Source organism: Esox lucius, chromosome 19, assembly GCF_011004845.1.
Source record: "Esox lucius isolate fEsoLuc1 chromosome 19, fEsoLuc1.pri, whole genome shotgun sequence".
NCBI lineage: Eukaryota > Metazoa > Chordata > Actinopteri > Esociformes > Esocidae > Esox > Esox lucius.
In genome coordinates this window covers 24,818,384-24,833,958 of record NC_047587.1, presented here as the reverse complement: position 1 = coordinate 24,833,958, position 15,575 = coordinate 24,818,384, and the positions used below count along the sequence as shown (strand labels likewise).

Genomic DNA, 15,575 nt, shown 5'->3' with positions numbered 1-15,575 from the left:
GAGTTGAGCGAATCTAGTTGAGAAAACACCATAGTGATTTTAGAACGGTAGATCAAGACTCTGCCCTGCTCTTTCATTGGAATGGGCTGCTTTAGTGAAATATATCTGTTTACTAGCTTCTTAGTTTTTGTTTCTCAATCAAAAGTGTCTCATGGGTCCGTCCCTACAAGCATAGTTAAACTCCGCCAGATGTTTAGAAATCCCACCTCAGCATTCTGCTCTAAATCTTTCACTTTGATGTCACGCAGATAAAAACAAGCATTATAGGAACCTCTGGGCTCCTATATTAAATTGACCAGTAGGTGTCTTTGCTTGTTTATCTAAAAACGTATCTTAATGTGGTTTTGTCTTTCAACACACTCCTGTTTCAGCCAATTAGATATAAGTCAGTGTTGTAATGGGCTCTTTTAAAGAGTGTTGAGAGCCATCTCAGATCCCTCGCCAGCGGGATAAATTTGGCCAGAGAGAGCTTACAAATAATCATTGGAAACGATTCACTCTGTTCTTTTGTGCCAAGCTTAGGTTTTGGTTTTCTGCTGCAATTCCTTATTGGTCTCTGGGTGATATACAGGCTTGTTTTATTAATGAAGAACACGTGATGACAGCAATTTAAAACATAGCAGACATAATGCAGCCTATGCCCTATATATTAATATGGAACATTAATTTATGAATGCACTTTTATCCTGTTCTTTGTCCCATCTGTTTCACACTGACATAGACCAGTCTTACTCATGTTACACTATGAAACCCCCTCCTTGTAAAGGGCTGCCAGGGACTAGTTACACGTCCTGCTGGCCTCTGTACTCTGTTTTTTTCCCCCAGCTTTACCCTGAGTGGTCTCTGTGTGGCTGCATGTGTGTGTTGTTCCTAACATGCCCATCTACTCTCCCCTGCAGGTCTTTTGGAGTGGTCTTGTGGGAGATTGCCACCTTGGCTGAGCAGCCCTACCAGGGCATGTCCAACGAGCAGGTGCTGCATTTCGTTATGGAGGGAGGACTTCTGGACAAGCCAGACAACTGCCCTGACATGCTGTGAGTGACCTGCTTTCTCTCAATGTTGCTCCGGGGGGGACAGAGGTGACTCTTCAGTGACTGTTATTAGCCACTCCTTCAAGATAGTTTTCCCATGTGCCATGTTCCATTGTTAGGCTTCATTTTTTTGGTGCATTTTCAGATGGTAATCTAGTACAGCTCATTTCCGTGCCCTTCCCCCTCGCTGCGTCTATTTACAGTCGAGGGGCCAGAAGTGTGTACTATATCATCAGATGTGTATGCCAGCTGGGAGCCATGGAAGACGTGGCTGGTGACATTTCCGTCACAGTTTGAATGGAGCCCAGTGACATCATGGCCCCCATCTCAGTTAGCTGGAAGGGAGCACCCTCCTCAGCAGTAAGCCAAGGCCCATAGAAGGGAGGTCTTGCCACCGTGTGTGGGAGATGCCCCTCATTCCCGATTAGTGAGGGTACGAGGAGACGGATCAGTGTCTGCTCTTCTGCTCTCTCCTGTAATGGGCAGAGAGCAATGCGGGGGAGAGATGGAATTCTCAGGCTTGAGTCACCCTGCCTGCCTGCCTGCCTGCCTGCCTGTCTGTCTGTGGAAGTGGAAGGAAACAACCTACCTAGCTGTCAGACGGCTTAGCTAAATACATTGCACTCCTTTTTGGCTCTGATCTCACTGCGAAAGCATTCCATCTTTCTCCCCACTCTTTGATGCTTGACCTCACCTTACAGTGAGGGGAGAGAGGGGTGAGTGTTATACAGATACAAACCTTTGGTTACTATGGCAGCGGTGTCCTGATTGCAGGAGTGTGTGGATTTGGTTACACATTGGTTTAGTGTTGGGAAAAATATAAAACGGATTAGGTATGGGGACCTGATTAGGTATGGGGGTTGAATAAAAGTATTCAACCCCCATACATAATACTTGTTACAGTCACATTTTGCTGCGATAACAGCTTTATGTTTTTTTCTGGGTTAGTATGTACCAGCTTTGCTTCACTTATGTAATTCATGTCAAACTTTTAAATAATAAAACAATATGCAAAATAACAAATCCATCCCATTTACCATGATGTAAACCTCAGTAACAGTTAACCAGTTTTTAAACCTCAAAATCAGACTTAAAAAACTTGACATTATTAAGCAGATGCATGTCTCCACTCTTTTATTGGAAATTGCACAAACACAAAATGAACGTATTTGATTATTGTTGCATACTGAAATATCTAAGTAACCCCTACAAATTCATGTTTATTCCATCGGGTTTGTGACACTTGGAAGGCAAAGGGCCAAAGACAAATGGAAGGGGATGATTTGGGATTTAACCAAGGAGTGCAGTTCTTCATTGGACTGAATAGGAGTACATTTTGCGATAGCTCAAAAACCAAACATTACCAGGTAAAATTTATATGTATCAATCAAATGTATTTATAAAGCCCTTTTTACAACAGCAGTTGTCACAAAGTGCTTTACAGAGACACCGGCCTTAAACCCCAAGGAGCAAACAACAGTAGTGTTGAAATTCAGTGGCTAGGAAAAACTCCCTAAGAAGGCTGAATTTTAGGAAGAAACCTAGAGAGGACCCAGGCTTAGATGGGTTACCAGTCCTCTTCTGGCTGTGCCGGGTGATATATTAAGAGTCCAATTGGAATAATGAATACATTTCTCTGGGCTAAATCCAGAGGCTATTTGATTTTAGACTAGGTCAGAAGTATGACCAGGCGGACAAGGACAGGGACAGCAACGGGCCTCCCAAACCAGGTACTCCGCAGGTGTAGAACAGGACCTCATCTCCTCCTAAAATTTTAAACTGGAGGAAACTGAGAAAAGTTAGAAGTGCATTCCTCATATCCCCCAGCACAATAATATAGCAGCGTAACACCTGGGAATTGAGACGGGGAGGTCCGGCGACACTGTGGCCCTACCCGGGGGAGGCCCCGAACAGGGCCCAGCAGGCAGGAAATACAACCACCCACATTGCCAGGCATCAATCAAAGGGACACCCACCAAACGCAACCCCCCTGAATGAGGGCCGAGTATTGCCAGCAGCGTACAGCCCAATTGCACAAGTGCGCAACAGAGTCAACAACAAGCCAGTGACTCTTCCCCCGAAAGGCATTGGAGGGAGGGCATCCCAGTGGCGATGAGAGCCCACCTGGCAAGACAGCAAGGGTGGACCTTATCAAGCCTACTGGTCACCTTCACGCCCCCGGGCCAGGCTACACCTAATTATAAACCGTGCTGTAGAGATAAGTTTTTAGTAGACACTTGAAAGTTTGCACTGAGTTTGCATTTCTAACCTTAATTGGCAGATCATTCCACAGTAGTGGAGCTCTATGAGATGTATGTATGTATGTTGTCCACTGAGCTTCCATCTCCTCTCATCCCATCTCATTTAAAGTGCTGTTTTTTCTTTTTGGAGTTTGTGGGCTACTATCTGCATTGAAAAGGCAACGACATGACCATCCCATCATTAAATAGAGTATATCTGACCGTGTAAGGATTCAAATCTCCTTAACATTTTGATTACACCTACAGCATAATTTTTCATTTCGTTCTAGTTGAAAGCCAAGTGGCTTAATTTGTCTTTCAGCATTACTGAGGCTGTTGCAGTGTGTTCTGTGTGACTCATTACGTTGGATTAATCAAACAAGACAGATCCATTGAATTGTGCACGTAGACGGCCAGACCAAAACGCTAGGATGAGGTCAAAGTAAAACGTTTGTTGCACACGTCCAGATAATGGCGTGTATCAATTCTGTGACGTGGATCTGGGTGCTGACAAGGATCTTTCTCTCATTTCACATCAGCAAACTTGACACACACCAACATATGGCTCAGGAAGAATGTGCAAAAGGCCAACGCCAAGCACACAGGTTACCCCGGAGCGTGGGTCCAGTTCCAAGCATTACAGCCTTTTTCACAGGAGGTCTTCGAGTGGGTTTTAGTTCAGTCATCTGAAAGGCCCACTCATTACAAGGCTGAAAAACAAAGAATGACCAACCCTCACCTCCCGCTGATTCAAAAGTAGTTTGAGGTTAAATGTCCCCTTCGGAGAATGCTTTAGTGCACTAGTCTTTTGTGAGATCAGACCGAGAGAGAGGGATGACTGCTGGTACAGATGTAAATAACTGAGGTGTTTATGTCAGTAGGCTTTAGAAGGTATTTTTAGCTTGTTTGTGTACCGTTTAAGATGCGGTGTGTGTGGAGTGCCACATTGAACTGATTCTCCTTTTATGATGTTGTTTTGTTGGTGTGATGTTTGACTCAGACTGGGACTCCACGCATAGTTTGCAATGTTGTTTGTACAAAAACCTCTGGCTTGTTTGGCTCTGTGAATGTCGGAAACATTTTCACAGGCCCTGCTTTGGTGCACTCTGACACCTTCTGGTGAGAAGATGCAATGATACATGTGTGACGGTTATTCTTCTGTGTCTCCTGTAGGTTTGAGCTGATGCGGATGTGCTGGCAGTACAACCCTAAGATGCGTCCCTCCTTTCTGGAGATCATCAATAGCCTCAAGGAAGAGCTGGAGCCTCCCTTCAGCGAGATGAGCTTTTTCTTCAGTGAAGAGAACAAGCCCCCAGACACGGAGGAGCTGGACATGGAAGTAGAGAACATGGAGAACGTGCCACTGGACCCTGCACCCAGCAGGCCACCCACTGCTGTCCCCCAGCCACCCCAGGGACCCATGGGGACTACAGGGGTCTTAGCATCCTCTCCTCCCCAGCAGTTGTCCCCAATGCAGGGTCCTTCCAGTACCCTGATGGGCCCTGGCTCTCCCTCCACTTCTTCCCCTGTTGCCTCTACTTACCCAGGCCTGGCCTTGGACAAGCACTCAGGACAGGTATCAGCCAATGGGCCAGTGGTGATGCTGCGGCCTAACTTTGACGAGATGCAGAACTACGCTCATATGAACGGGGGCCGCAAGAACGAGCGTGCACTGCCACTGCCCCAGTCCTCAGCCTGCTGATCCCCAACCCCTCTCCTCCCCATGCCAGATTACACCCCCACCTCTTCCTCCTTTTCTTACACAGGGTAACAAACTTCTGCCCCACTTTAGTTCTAATGGGGTGATGGATGGGTGAATGACTGACAGACATTACCCCACTCCTTACATTTTAAGATAATGTCATCAAGATTTACGATTGAAAAACTGGGACTGAGGAACAGCACAGAAACATGCTAGAGTCTTTCAGTATGGTGGTTCTGGCTCACGCTCAACAACCACGCTGGGAAGCTCTGGTGTTTCTTTCTTGTATAGTATTTTTACTTAAAAATCCTTTAAGGACAGAAATACAGGCTTATCTTCCCTGACTGACAGGTATTGTAACTGAGAGACAATAGCAAAAAGAGAATTGTAAGCATATCTGCCAGCAAATCCAACAGAAGAGCACTTTTAGATTATTTCAGAGAGAATGTTGTGTATATCTGGGTGTGTGTTGATTTCTATACCAACACGATTCTCTCGACAGTAAAATTTAGCTCATCTAAACTTTCCACCAATATACTTTTTTTGTTGTGTTCTGGACTAGGATCATGTTTTTTCTGTCAATACTCCTGGGTCAGAGGGAATTCTTTCAAGAGGGATCGATACGATTGAATTCCAGATATTGTAAATCTACTAAAAAATGAAAATGTTCTCCCTCTTTATCTTAATTTGGAAACATGGAGAGAAATAGAATCAAGCATCTTAAAATTCCTAGTGTATTCAGATTTTCTACTCTATTGCAATCAAACTGTAAAATAATTATGCCTGTTTTCTCTCATGTTTTTTTTGGTTCACATCAGAGCCCTTATTTGCAGAGTCCTTCTATTGAATATGTAATCTGAGAGACAAATCACCAACAGAGACAATGAGCATAAAAAGATTTGCTGCCAAAAATGCTAAACATACAGAGACAAACCTGAAGTGGAATTGGATGCCATTAGATCACTTCTGACACAAGGAGAACTTAAGGACTCAACAGAACTCTACCTTGAGAGCACACACATCTGATAAAGGCAATTGTGAAGTTGTGCACAGCAGGTTTTGCTTTTAGACATTAGTCTAAACATTTTAGTCATTAGTCTCTCTGTACAATTCAAATATTTCTATTATGGTCTTACAGTTGTATGTTAGACCTTAGGATAATTTCCCCATACATCATTGGTTTGTCACTTTTATAACTTTTATACGATTCAAATGTTCGCCTCTATGTCTGTACAGAATGAAGCTGCTATTTTATTCTTTTTCTTTTTTGGATGTGTGTGTGTGCGTGTGCGTGCGTGTGCGTGCGTGTGTTTGTGTGTGTTTGTGTGTGTGTGTGTGTGTATATATATATATATATATATATATATATATATATATATATATATATATATATATATATATATATATATATATATATATGCATGTGTGTGTATGTATGTATATATATGCCTGTGTGTGTGTGTCTGTATGTAAAAATATATGTGTGTGTGGATATATATGTATGTATGTATGTGTGTGGATATATATATATATATATATATATATATATATATATATAACCATTCAAAAGTTTGGGGTCACTTAGAAATGTCCTTGTTTTCGAAACATAAACAAATATTGTATCCATTAAAATAATACAGAAATGCAGTGATCAGAAATACAGTGTAGACATTGTTAATGTTGTGAATGACTATTGTTGCTGGAAATGGCTAATCTTTTATGGAATATCTACATAGGCATACAGAGGCCCATTATCAGCAACCATCAGTCCTGGTTTCCAATGGCATGTTGTGTTTGCTAATCCAAGTTTATCAGTTTAAAAGGTTAACTGATCATTAGAAAACCCTTCTGCAATTATGTTAACACAGATGAAAACTAAATTGTTGTGCTGATTAAAGAAACAAGAAACTGTTTGTCTTCAGACTAGTATCTGAAGGGTCAGTAGCTGTAGGTTTGATTACAAAATGGCCCGAAACAAAGCACTTTCTTCTGAAACTCATTGGTCTATTTTTGTTCTGAGAAATTAAGGCTATCCAATGCGAGAAATTGCCAAGAACCTAAAAATCTTGTATCAATTTGTGTACTACTCCCTACAGAACAGTGCTAACTGGCTATAACCAGAATAAAAAGAGGAGTGGGAGGCCCCAATGCACAACTGAAAAATAAATAAATAAATACATTAGTGTCTAGTTTGAGAAAGAGATGCCTCAGATGTCCTCAACTGGCAGCTTCATCAAATAGTACCAGCAAAACCCCAGTCTCAGCATCAACAGTGAAGAGGCCACTCCAGGATGCTGGCCTTTATTTAAATAATAAGATGGGCAAAAGAGCAAAGACACTGGACAGAGGAAGTTGGAAGAAAGTGTTGTGGACAGATGTATTTGAGGTGTTTGGATCACAAAGAAGAACATTTGTGAGACGCAGACCAAATCAAAAGATGCTGGAAGAATGCTTTACGCCATCTGTCAAGCATGGTGGAGGCAATGTGATGATGTGGGAGCGCTTTGGTGGTGGTGAAGTGGGAGATCGGTACAGTGTAAAAGAGATCTTGAAGAAGGAAAGCTATAACAACATTTTCCAATGACATGTCATACCCTGTGGACAGTGCTTGATTGGAGCCGATTTCCTCGTACAACAGGACAATGACCCAAAGCAAAGCACCAAACTATGCAGGAACTTTTTAGAGAAGAAGCAGTCAGCTGGTAGTCTGTCTATAATGGAGTGGCCTGCACAGTCACCAAATCTCAACCCTATTGAGCTGTTGTGGGAGCAGCTTGACTGTATGGTACATAAAAAGTCCCCTTCAAGCCAACACAACTAGTGGGAGGTGCTTAGAAATCATGGGGTGAAATCTGTTCATTACCTTAACAAATTAGAATGCCAAAGATCTGCTAGGCTGTAATTGTTGTAAATGGAGGATCATGTGACGAAAGCAAAGTTTGAAGGACACACAAAAAAAATCAGGATTTCTAACCATGTCATTTACTATATTTCCTATTCATATTGCTTAATTTTCTATTCAAACTCACTTCATGTATGTTTTCATAGAAAACAAGGACATTTCTAAGACATTTCAAACTGTTGAACGGTAGCACATATATATATATATTTATATATATATATATATAATATGAAATCCTTCAGGTTCAATATTTTATGATCTCCACTACAGTCCATTTCTTAAGCTTCATACCTCTAGCGAAAAATGATCATTTATATATAAAATTACCTTTTTCTCTTCCTTTCCCCAGGTTGTCTGTCACCACATTTTTGCCCATTGCCTTTTACTTTTTTATGAACATGTTTTCCTTTGCATTCTTTCTTTTTTGTAGATTTCTGAATTCTTATTATAATAATAATAATTATTATTTAGTTCGATTGGACAACTTTGCTCTGTGTGAGCGTGTATGTTTGGCACCCTTCTTGTACCAGTCTAGTACAGCACCTAGTTATTGCCACATAGGTGCAACTCAATCTCAGGTCGAAGTAAAGGTTTTACTTTCTCCATACATTCTCATTACTTTCCTCTGCTTGTTTAACCTCGAGTCCAATAGTGCCCTTTCCCCTCCTCTCCAGACCCACACTGAAATGTACAGGATACCTGTTTCCCCCAGTGCCTCCTTTTCAGGATTAGTTACACAGTATCTTTTTTTTTTTTTTTTTACTGGGTCTGGTATTTTAACCCATCCAATTTCCTGCCTCTCTGATAGGGCTGATTAGGTTGTCTTGTTTGCCTTAATTATCCCAACCACTTGCCATGTCCTCAAAGAAGACTGATGTACAATCATGGTTATCTTTCTGTGTCTTAGTGTTCAAGTGCAGCATTACTGCTTCTTCTCCTTCTGTTGTCGTATTCTTTCTCTTATGGTCAGATTAAAAACAGTTTAGATTGTTTGTCTACATGAACATGGCATCTATAAACCAAATAAGGATGGGTTAAAGTCCAGAGAAGTGGACACATTTCAATTTCATGAAAGGAATAGGTCTTACTGGGGGTGTTAGTATGAAAATGTTTTTGAAGGATTTCTCATCAACTTTTGAAAAAGTGTTGCTTGGTGATTAATTGTTCCTTTGAAGTTTTTCTCTGTAGGATTGTTATTTATTTTTAATTTTCTTCTAAGATATCAGTTTAAATCACTGTATAAATGCCCCTTGATTCAGTATAAAGTTTGATTTTTTTTTTTAATGTATTTTCTTTGGTGTCATGACTGGGGGTCTTTTTCTTTTTTTTCTTTTAAGTATTTATCTACCTCACTCTTTATGTGTATGAAAAGAAAAGTACATCTCACCTTTTCTCATTAGTCTGTATAAGGTAACCTCAGTTCTCTGGTTCTGTGTCGATCTCATTTATCAATACAAAACACACACACTTGGGTTGGAGTGGAGATGGGATGTTGCTAGGTTGGTTATATGTCTATCTAGCCCCAATGCAGCAATGCATTTCAGTTTTAAACCATTTGAGTAACAATGGCAACAATTACATACCTTACCTTTTCAGTTCAAATGGTGTAAATACATTTTTAAAAACGTTTTATTGGAAATCAACTTCTCAAGCAATAGATTTGTCAGGACCGTTTGGATGCGGGGAGGGGATATATCTAATCTGTTATTAGCACAGAGGTTGAGAAATCTTATTTCATGTATTGACCAATTTACGTTCTGGTTATGCCAGCTGAACTTAAAAGGATTTCTTTTATGCCAACTCTTACACAAATGATCATAGTTTTCACAATTTTAGAGTTATTTCAAACTCATTGAGTAGGAATATCAGGAGAAAAAGGAAATCACGACCACTGGGGCTTCAAAGATTTTTCTCACCAAAATGTTCTGCTGGTCCAAATCAAAAAACCAAGTGCATTTGTAGTTAAAACTGAAAGTACCAGGATTACAATGTATGTAGGAAAGATTGTGTTACGGTTTTGAATTAATAAAGCAGTTTGTCTGACATTTATTGCTCAGGAAATTGCTTTACTCCCACCCTCTTATGTTTCAAGCACTAACATGCTAACTTGGTATAGGATTGGTATAGAGCAAGAGCACCATCACAAACACTCCATCTTCACTCCAAATTTATTTCACAGCTAGAAATCCTCAGATCATACAGCTGGCAAGAAGGGTGAACCTGAATGGTATCTTTATTTTCTTATATCATGTATTAGGCAGATTATAAGCAAATCAATACGTTACAGATAAGATAAAGAACAATGGGTAACAATACATTTAAGGCATTTCGCAAGACAGAAAACATTTGCTTTTGTACTATATTTTGGGAAACAAGGTAGATAATAGTATGTTTGGCTTAACCACTACTGACATCAAAACAACTCATACGGAATGTTTGCCAACACTGGCTTCTGGTTTCGGCTTACAAATGTCTTCATGTAAAAACTTTAATTGCTAATATTTTATGTAAGATGTAAATTAAGACTTTCCCCTGAAGTATAAATGACTGCACTTTTTCTGTAAAACCTCCTAGTGAAGACAACGTAACCCATACTGTCATACTTCTAGACTCGAGACCTACATGTTTTTTCTTTCTTCCTTTTTTAATATTAGTGTTACAACTCTCTGTGGCCTCTGTGGCCTTTATTTTAATGGGAGCAGATGAGGGTTGAAATTACCAACATTAGAAAGATGTTAGGTAAATATGGAGTGATTATGTGACATGAAGGCAAATGGTTTGGACACTGCATATGCTCTGTTCTGGGAGGGATGTCAAAGTAGACCATGTGTAGAAAGAACATCAGTTTTCTGCTGCTCCAGTTCCTCATGCATCTGTTGTCATACATCAGGACACTGTCGATTCCTCTGTACTCTGTGATGGCTGGCATTTAGAAAAGAATGGCCACAAAGTTCCTGCATTTAAATTGAGTACTTATCATTTTTTGTATGCTTTAGATTTTTTAACCATTCCAATTTACTTGCAATAGACTCACTGGACGGAGGTAAATTTCTGATTCCCATCATTATAATCCTCTTCATTACTTCTATTTTTTAGACTGCTCACTCCCCTGTCTCTATTTTACTGCTGCTGACAATGCTGCTACTAAACTGGCTCAATCTGTTGGTCTAAATCCTCAAAGACATTGTCAATAACAAAGTGTAGTTGAAACAGCATGGTTTGTTTTAGACCTCAGATTCTCATTAACGGTATATTTAAATAGATTAAGGGCTCAATTCAATTTGATGGAGTGTTGACTTGCTTTGGCAAAGTTTTGGAGGTGCTGAAGTTGTAAATGCGTTATGAAGTGACAGTGAGATGAATGTGTATTTTACCGCATTTCCACCAGATTTCCACCAAAGTAAAATTCCGGATATGTGTAAATAAAGGCAATTCTGATTCCCACTGCCCCCCCCCACCCCCCCACCCAACACCCACCCACCCTCAAGAACATTGCTATGCATGTCTTGGTTAAAGCTGATCAGATGAATCGATTCTTAGGGGTCATAGATGGTGAAAGTTATGATTTTATAAAGCTTCTAAGAAAATAATTTCAAGTAGCAGTAGGGAGAAATGTTTCTTGGTCAACAGAAACCTTAAAGGCTAAAGTGTTCTACATTATATTCTGAAGTTATTACTATAGTGGAAAAACTCCAGTGGGTGGAAATGAGTGCAGAAAAACAGAATTGGTTGGATCAATGGCACATTGCCAGAAACAAATGGCTTCATATTAACAGTATACTACCAGATTTTAAAGACAGAATTTAGATGACATTTGTTGAGTATAGTATAACAGACGGGAGTGTTTCACATTTAGATGTAGTGTTTAAAGTGTTGGTGTATGTAATAAGAGATCTGTGATATTTATTTCGTCTTTTTTTTTCTTCAATTATTAAAATGGGTAAAGGGTTGGCCTGTTGCGCAGTGAATATCTGTTGTCATGGAAAGTTGCCAGGGTTCCTTAGTTACCAGAAGGTTATATATCTATTATAACTATAACTCAAGCAAAAACATGGACATAAACAGGACGGGCATGTCCAGTAGATTACGGGTAGTCATGGCAGAGAGTAAGTAACATGACTAGAGTTTTAAAAAGAATCGTTTACACAATAGATAAATAGTTGCTTTTTGCATTGCAGGTTTGCAAATATGGAAATAAGATTCACTAAAAAGATTGCATTTCAATTATCATTAACATTATTTTCATTGTATTTCTTCAGAATGTTCTATTTGCAAACCTCAGGTTTATAGGAGATGCATCCAGGCATTCAAATCGCAATAATGAGCTTGAGGTTTATCATTATAATTTTTCAGGCACTGCTGTTCTGCTTTGCATTCCGACAACTTCAAAAGGGGCCTTGATCTACTGAGATTTTACTTAGTTTTTTTTTTTTTTATCTGAATCTCTGGGTCATTTCATTGATTGGCAAATAGATTTGGTAAAAAGCTTGGCTAGACTCTGTCTTCTTGCAAGTTCTGTATCTGAGGCCTCCTGGTTTTTCACACGTATAGTTGAGATGGTGTATTTTTGACATGCCATTCTCTTAATGTGTATCCATGAGAATTTCTTGTATTTTATTTTTTTCTTAAATTTTGAATAAAAAATTGAATGAGGAAAATTGAATACTTCTGTGATCCATATCTCAACATACATTTGCTAATGAAAGTCCTTTGTAGTATTTATATTTTGCTGCTTTTAATTCAAAATGTTTTCCTACAGAGGTACACAACCTACTAGTTTCCAATGTAAAATTATTTAATTCTGAAAATGTTCCAAAATTAGGATGTATTGATTACATATATGTCTATTACTTGGTGGAAGCACCAATGCTAATTAATATTCTGCCGACTCTCTGGCTATACACAATACAACATAACGTGGAACACAGTGTATCGTAATTGTTACTTTGAAAATGTCTCAAGCTCCTGATCCCCGATATGGGAAACACTTAACAATATATTAATATGAAGGACCTAATAAGGAGTAGGGCCAGCCTTTGCCTTCAGAATAGCTCCAATCCTTCTTTTAATACTGCCATACTTATCCTGAACTGTATGTAGTAGGATATTGCAATATATTTCAAGAAAAAAAAGCTGAGGGATGGAGATGGTGGAAATCTACTTCTCACTCTCTGCTCAAGTTTTTTTTTAGATTTTTGCTTAAATGCTTTGAATCTCTGTCTTGTTGGCCCAGCTATATCTCCTTGACTGATGGCCCGACGTTCTGTTTAAGAATCTCCTGTTGTACCACAGAATACATGGTTCCCTTAATGATGTCCACTCAACCAGGTCCAGAGGAGAGAAAAAAGAAGCCCCAGGCAATTTGTTTCTGTTTTTGACAGCAGAGGCTTCTTCCTAGCAACCCTGCCATTAATGCCGATTCAGTGTTCTTATTGTTGAAGCATGCACAGTAACCTGGGATGAGGCAAGGGATGTCTGCATCTCTGTATGTTGTGTTTGGGTTGGCATTTACCTGATCCGTTATTTTTCTTGTGGCTCTTGGGGATATTTTGGAAGGGCTCACACTTCTAGGCCGAGTTGCTGTCGCTTGCACATAATTTGCCTCACAGTGGACTTATGGAGCTCATCTTATTGAGATGGTTGTGTAGCTTCCCCAGGCTGATGTGCTTTCACTACCCTCTTCCTTATTTCCTCTAAGAACTCCTTTCCTCTTGGCATGGAGTGTTTCGCATTCACATTTATGGGTAACACCAAAATGACCAGGTTTCTTGCCACTGGTTCTGATTAAACAAAGATTTCATGGTGAAAACAAAAAAAGTCTATCATTGCACAAGGGGTTCACATACTTTCAAGCAGGACTGTATATGGATCCCTGCGTACTTTCAGCAGATGACATCCGCCCTGATTAATTTGTTGAGGTCCTTGGTGAGGGACCTCATGTCTATGATGAATTCCAGTTTTCCTCCTTTAAAACATTTGGCTAGACATGAAAACATACATGAAATGAGTCTGAATAGGAAATAGTCATTAGCAAAATGAGTAGTAGATATGGGTTAGAAATAAGATTTTTTATAGAAATAAAAATGGTGGCCTTCAGACTTTGCTTTCATCAAAGAATCTTGAAGAGATTTCCCCCTATGCTTCCTAAAGCACCTCCCACAAGTTGGATTGGCTTGATGGGTACTTCTTACCAATCAAGCTGCTCCCACAACAGCTCAATATAGTTGAGATCTGGTGACTGTGCTGGCCACTCCATTATAGACAGAATAGAAGCTGACTGACTGCTTCTTCCCTAAATAGTTATTGCATAGTTTAGAGCTGTGCTTTGGGTCATTTTCCTGGAGGAAACTGGCTCCAATTAAGGTCCACAGGGTATGGCATGGCCACGCAAAACAGTGTGATAGCATTCCTTCTTAAAGATCCCTTTTACCCTGTACAAATCTCCCACTTCACCACCACCAAAGCACCCCCAGAACATCACATTGCCTCCACCATGCATATAGAGGGTGTCAAGCACTCTTGCAGTATCTTTTCATTTGGTTTGCGTCTCACACAGCATTGCAGGAAGCTGTTTTGAATAGGGGGTGCTGCCGAGCGAAAAGTGAATATTTTATAGCCTACTTTAAAATTGCTGCTTCAGTTTTTATCCGTTTGCCAGGGAAGGAATGTCATTGCGCAAATACACTCTCACTCATATAATCACTGTTCACAATTATACCTGGTTGTCAATTCTCAAGTATCTCCTGTCCCACCATACACAGCAATGCCAATATTGCTAGGTTACATCACAAACATACTGCCATTTAAACTTATTTTGCATGGCCAAGAAATCTGATTGACTTGAATAATAGTTCTAAAACTGTCCTGGCAGTTTGTTGCTCTCTCTTTAGACCTGGTTACTGGGTAAAGCATTTATCTATGTTTTGGTGAGCAATGCAAGCATTCTTACCGATTCAGAGTGCAGGTTAGACAGCTCCTGCTGCCCAGATTTTGCCCATTCAGTTCAACAGTTAAACTTGACAATCTATTCCCTCCACTGTCTACAGTTTTTTTCCCATTGGAGAGGTATCGTCATCTCAAGTGATTAAAGCTGCTCTGTATGAAGCCTGGTCTCCACCATCCAAATATCCTGTTCTTAATATTTTTTTTTGTGGAAAGTGGTTTACGCGCTTCTGTACCATTTTTGTGTGAGCGCACCCAGTCCCTACACGAACTGCTACAATGCCCAACACAAGCATTCATGATTGGTTGGGATGAGTAACATCCATATTTCAAAAATTAACAAAGCCTGTTTACTCCCTTAAGACCAGCAATTACATATTATTTACATCTACCAAAACAACATTAACTGTACTGCTTTGTGTCATTCATTAATTTAATATTTTTTATTAAATTGTTTTATAATTTTTTTTTCTTTCATTTCGCACGGGAAGTAAGGGGTGCTGTGCACAACCCACCAGCCGCCAAGGGGTTGCGCACTACCCTCAGCACCCCCTTCCTGTGCCTCTGATCTTACATGCTGTTTGTGTTCTGAACACCTCAAATTTAAATATGTCTATCCATTATACTTTTTCCCAATCTTCCTCTGTCCAGTTTCTGTGTTCTTTTGCCCATCTTAATCGTTTTTTATTGGCCAGTCTGAGATAACTCTGTCCAGAAGGCCAGCATCCCGGAGTCACATATTCACTGCTAAGACAGGT

At 40.0% G+C, this 15,575-nt stretch overlaps 1 protein-coding gene across 1 annotated transcript in view; it reads left to right on the top strand.

Moving 5' to 3' along the window:
- Positions 1-6,295, top strand: part of igf1ra (insulin-like growth factor 1a receptor) — a 98,539-nt gene extending 92,244 nt beyond the window's left edge. Inside the window, exons 20-21 of the mRNA XM_010892698.5 lie at positions 900-1,034; positions 4,445-6,295. Coding sequence (XP_010891000.2) covers positions 900-1,034; positions 4,445-4,973 — 664 coding nt within the window. The 3' untranslated portion in view covers positions 4,974-6,295. The remainder of the gene's footprint in view (positions 1-899; positions 1,035-4,444) is intronic.
- Positions 6,296-15,575: the final 9,280 nt, after the last annotated feature.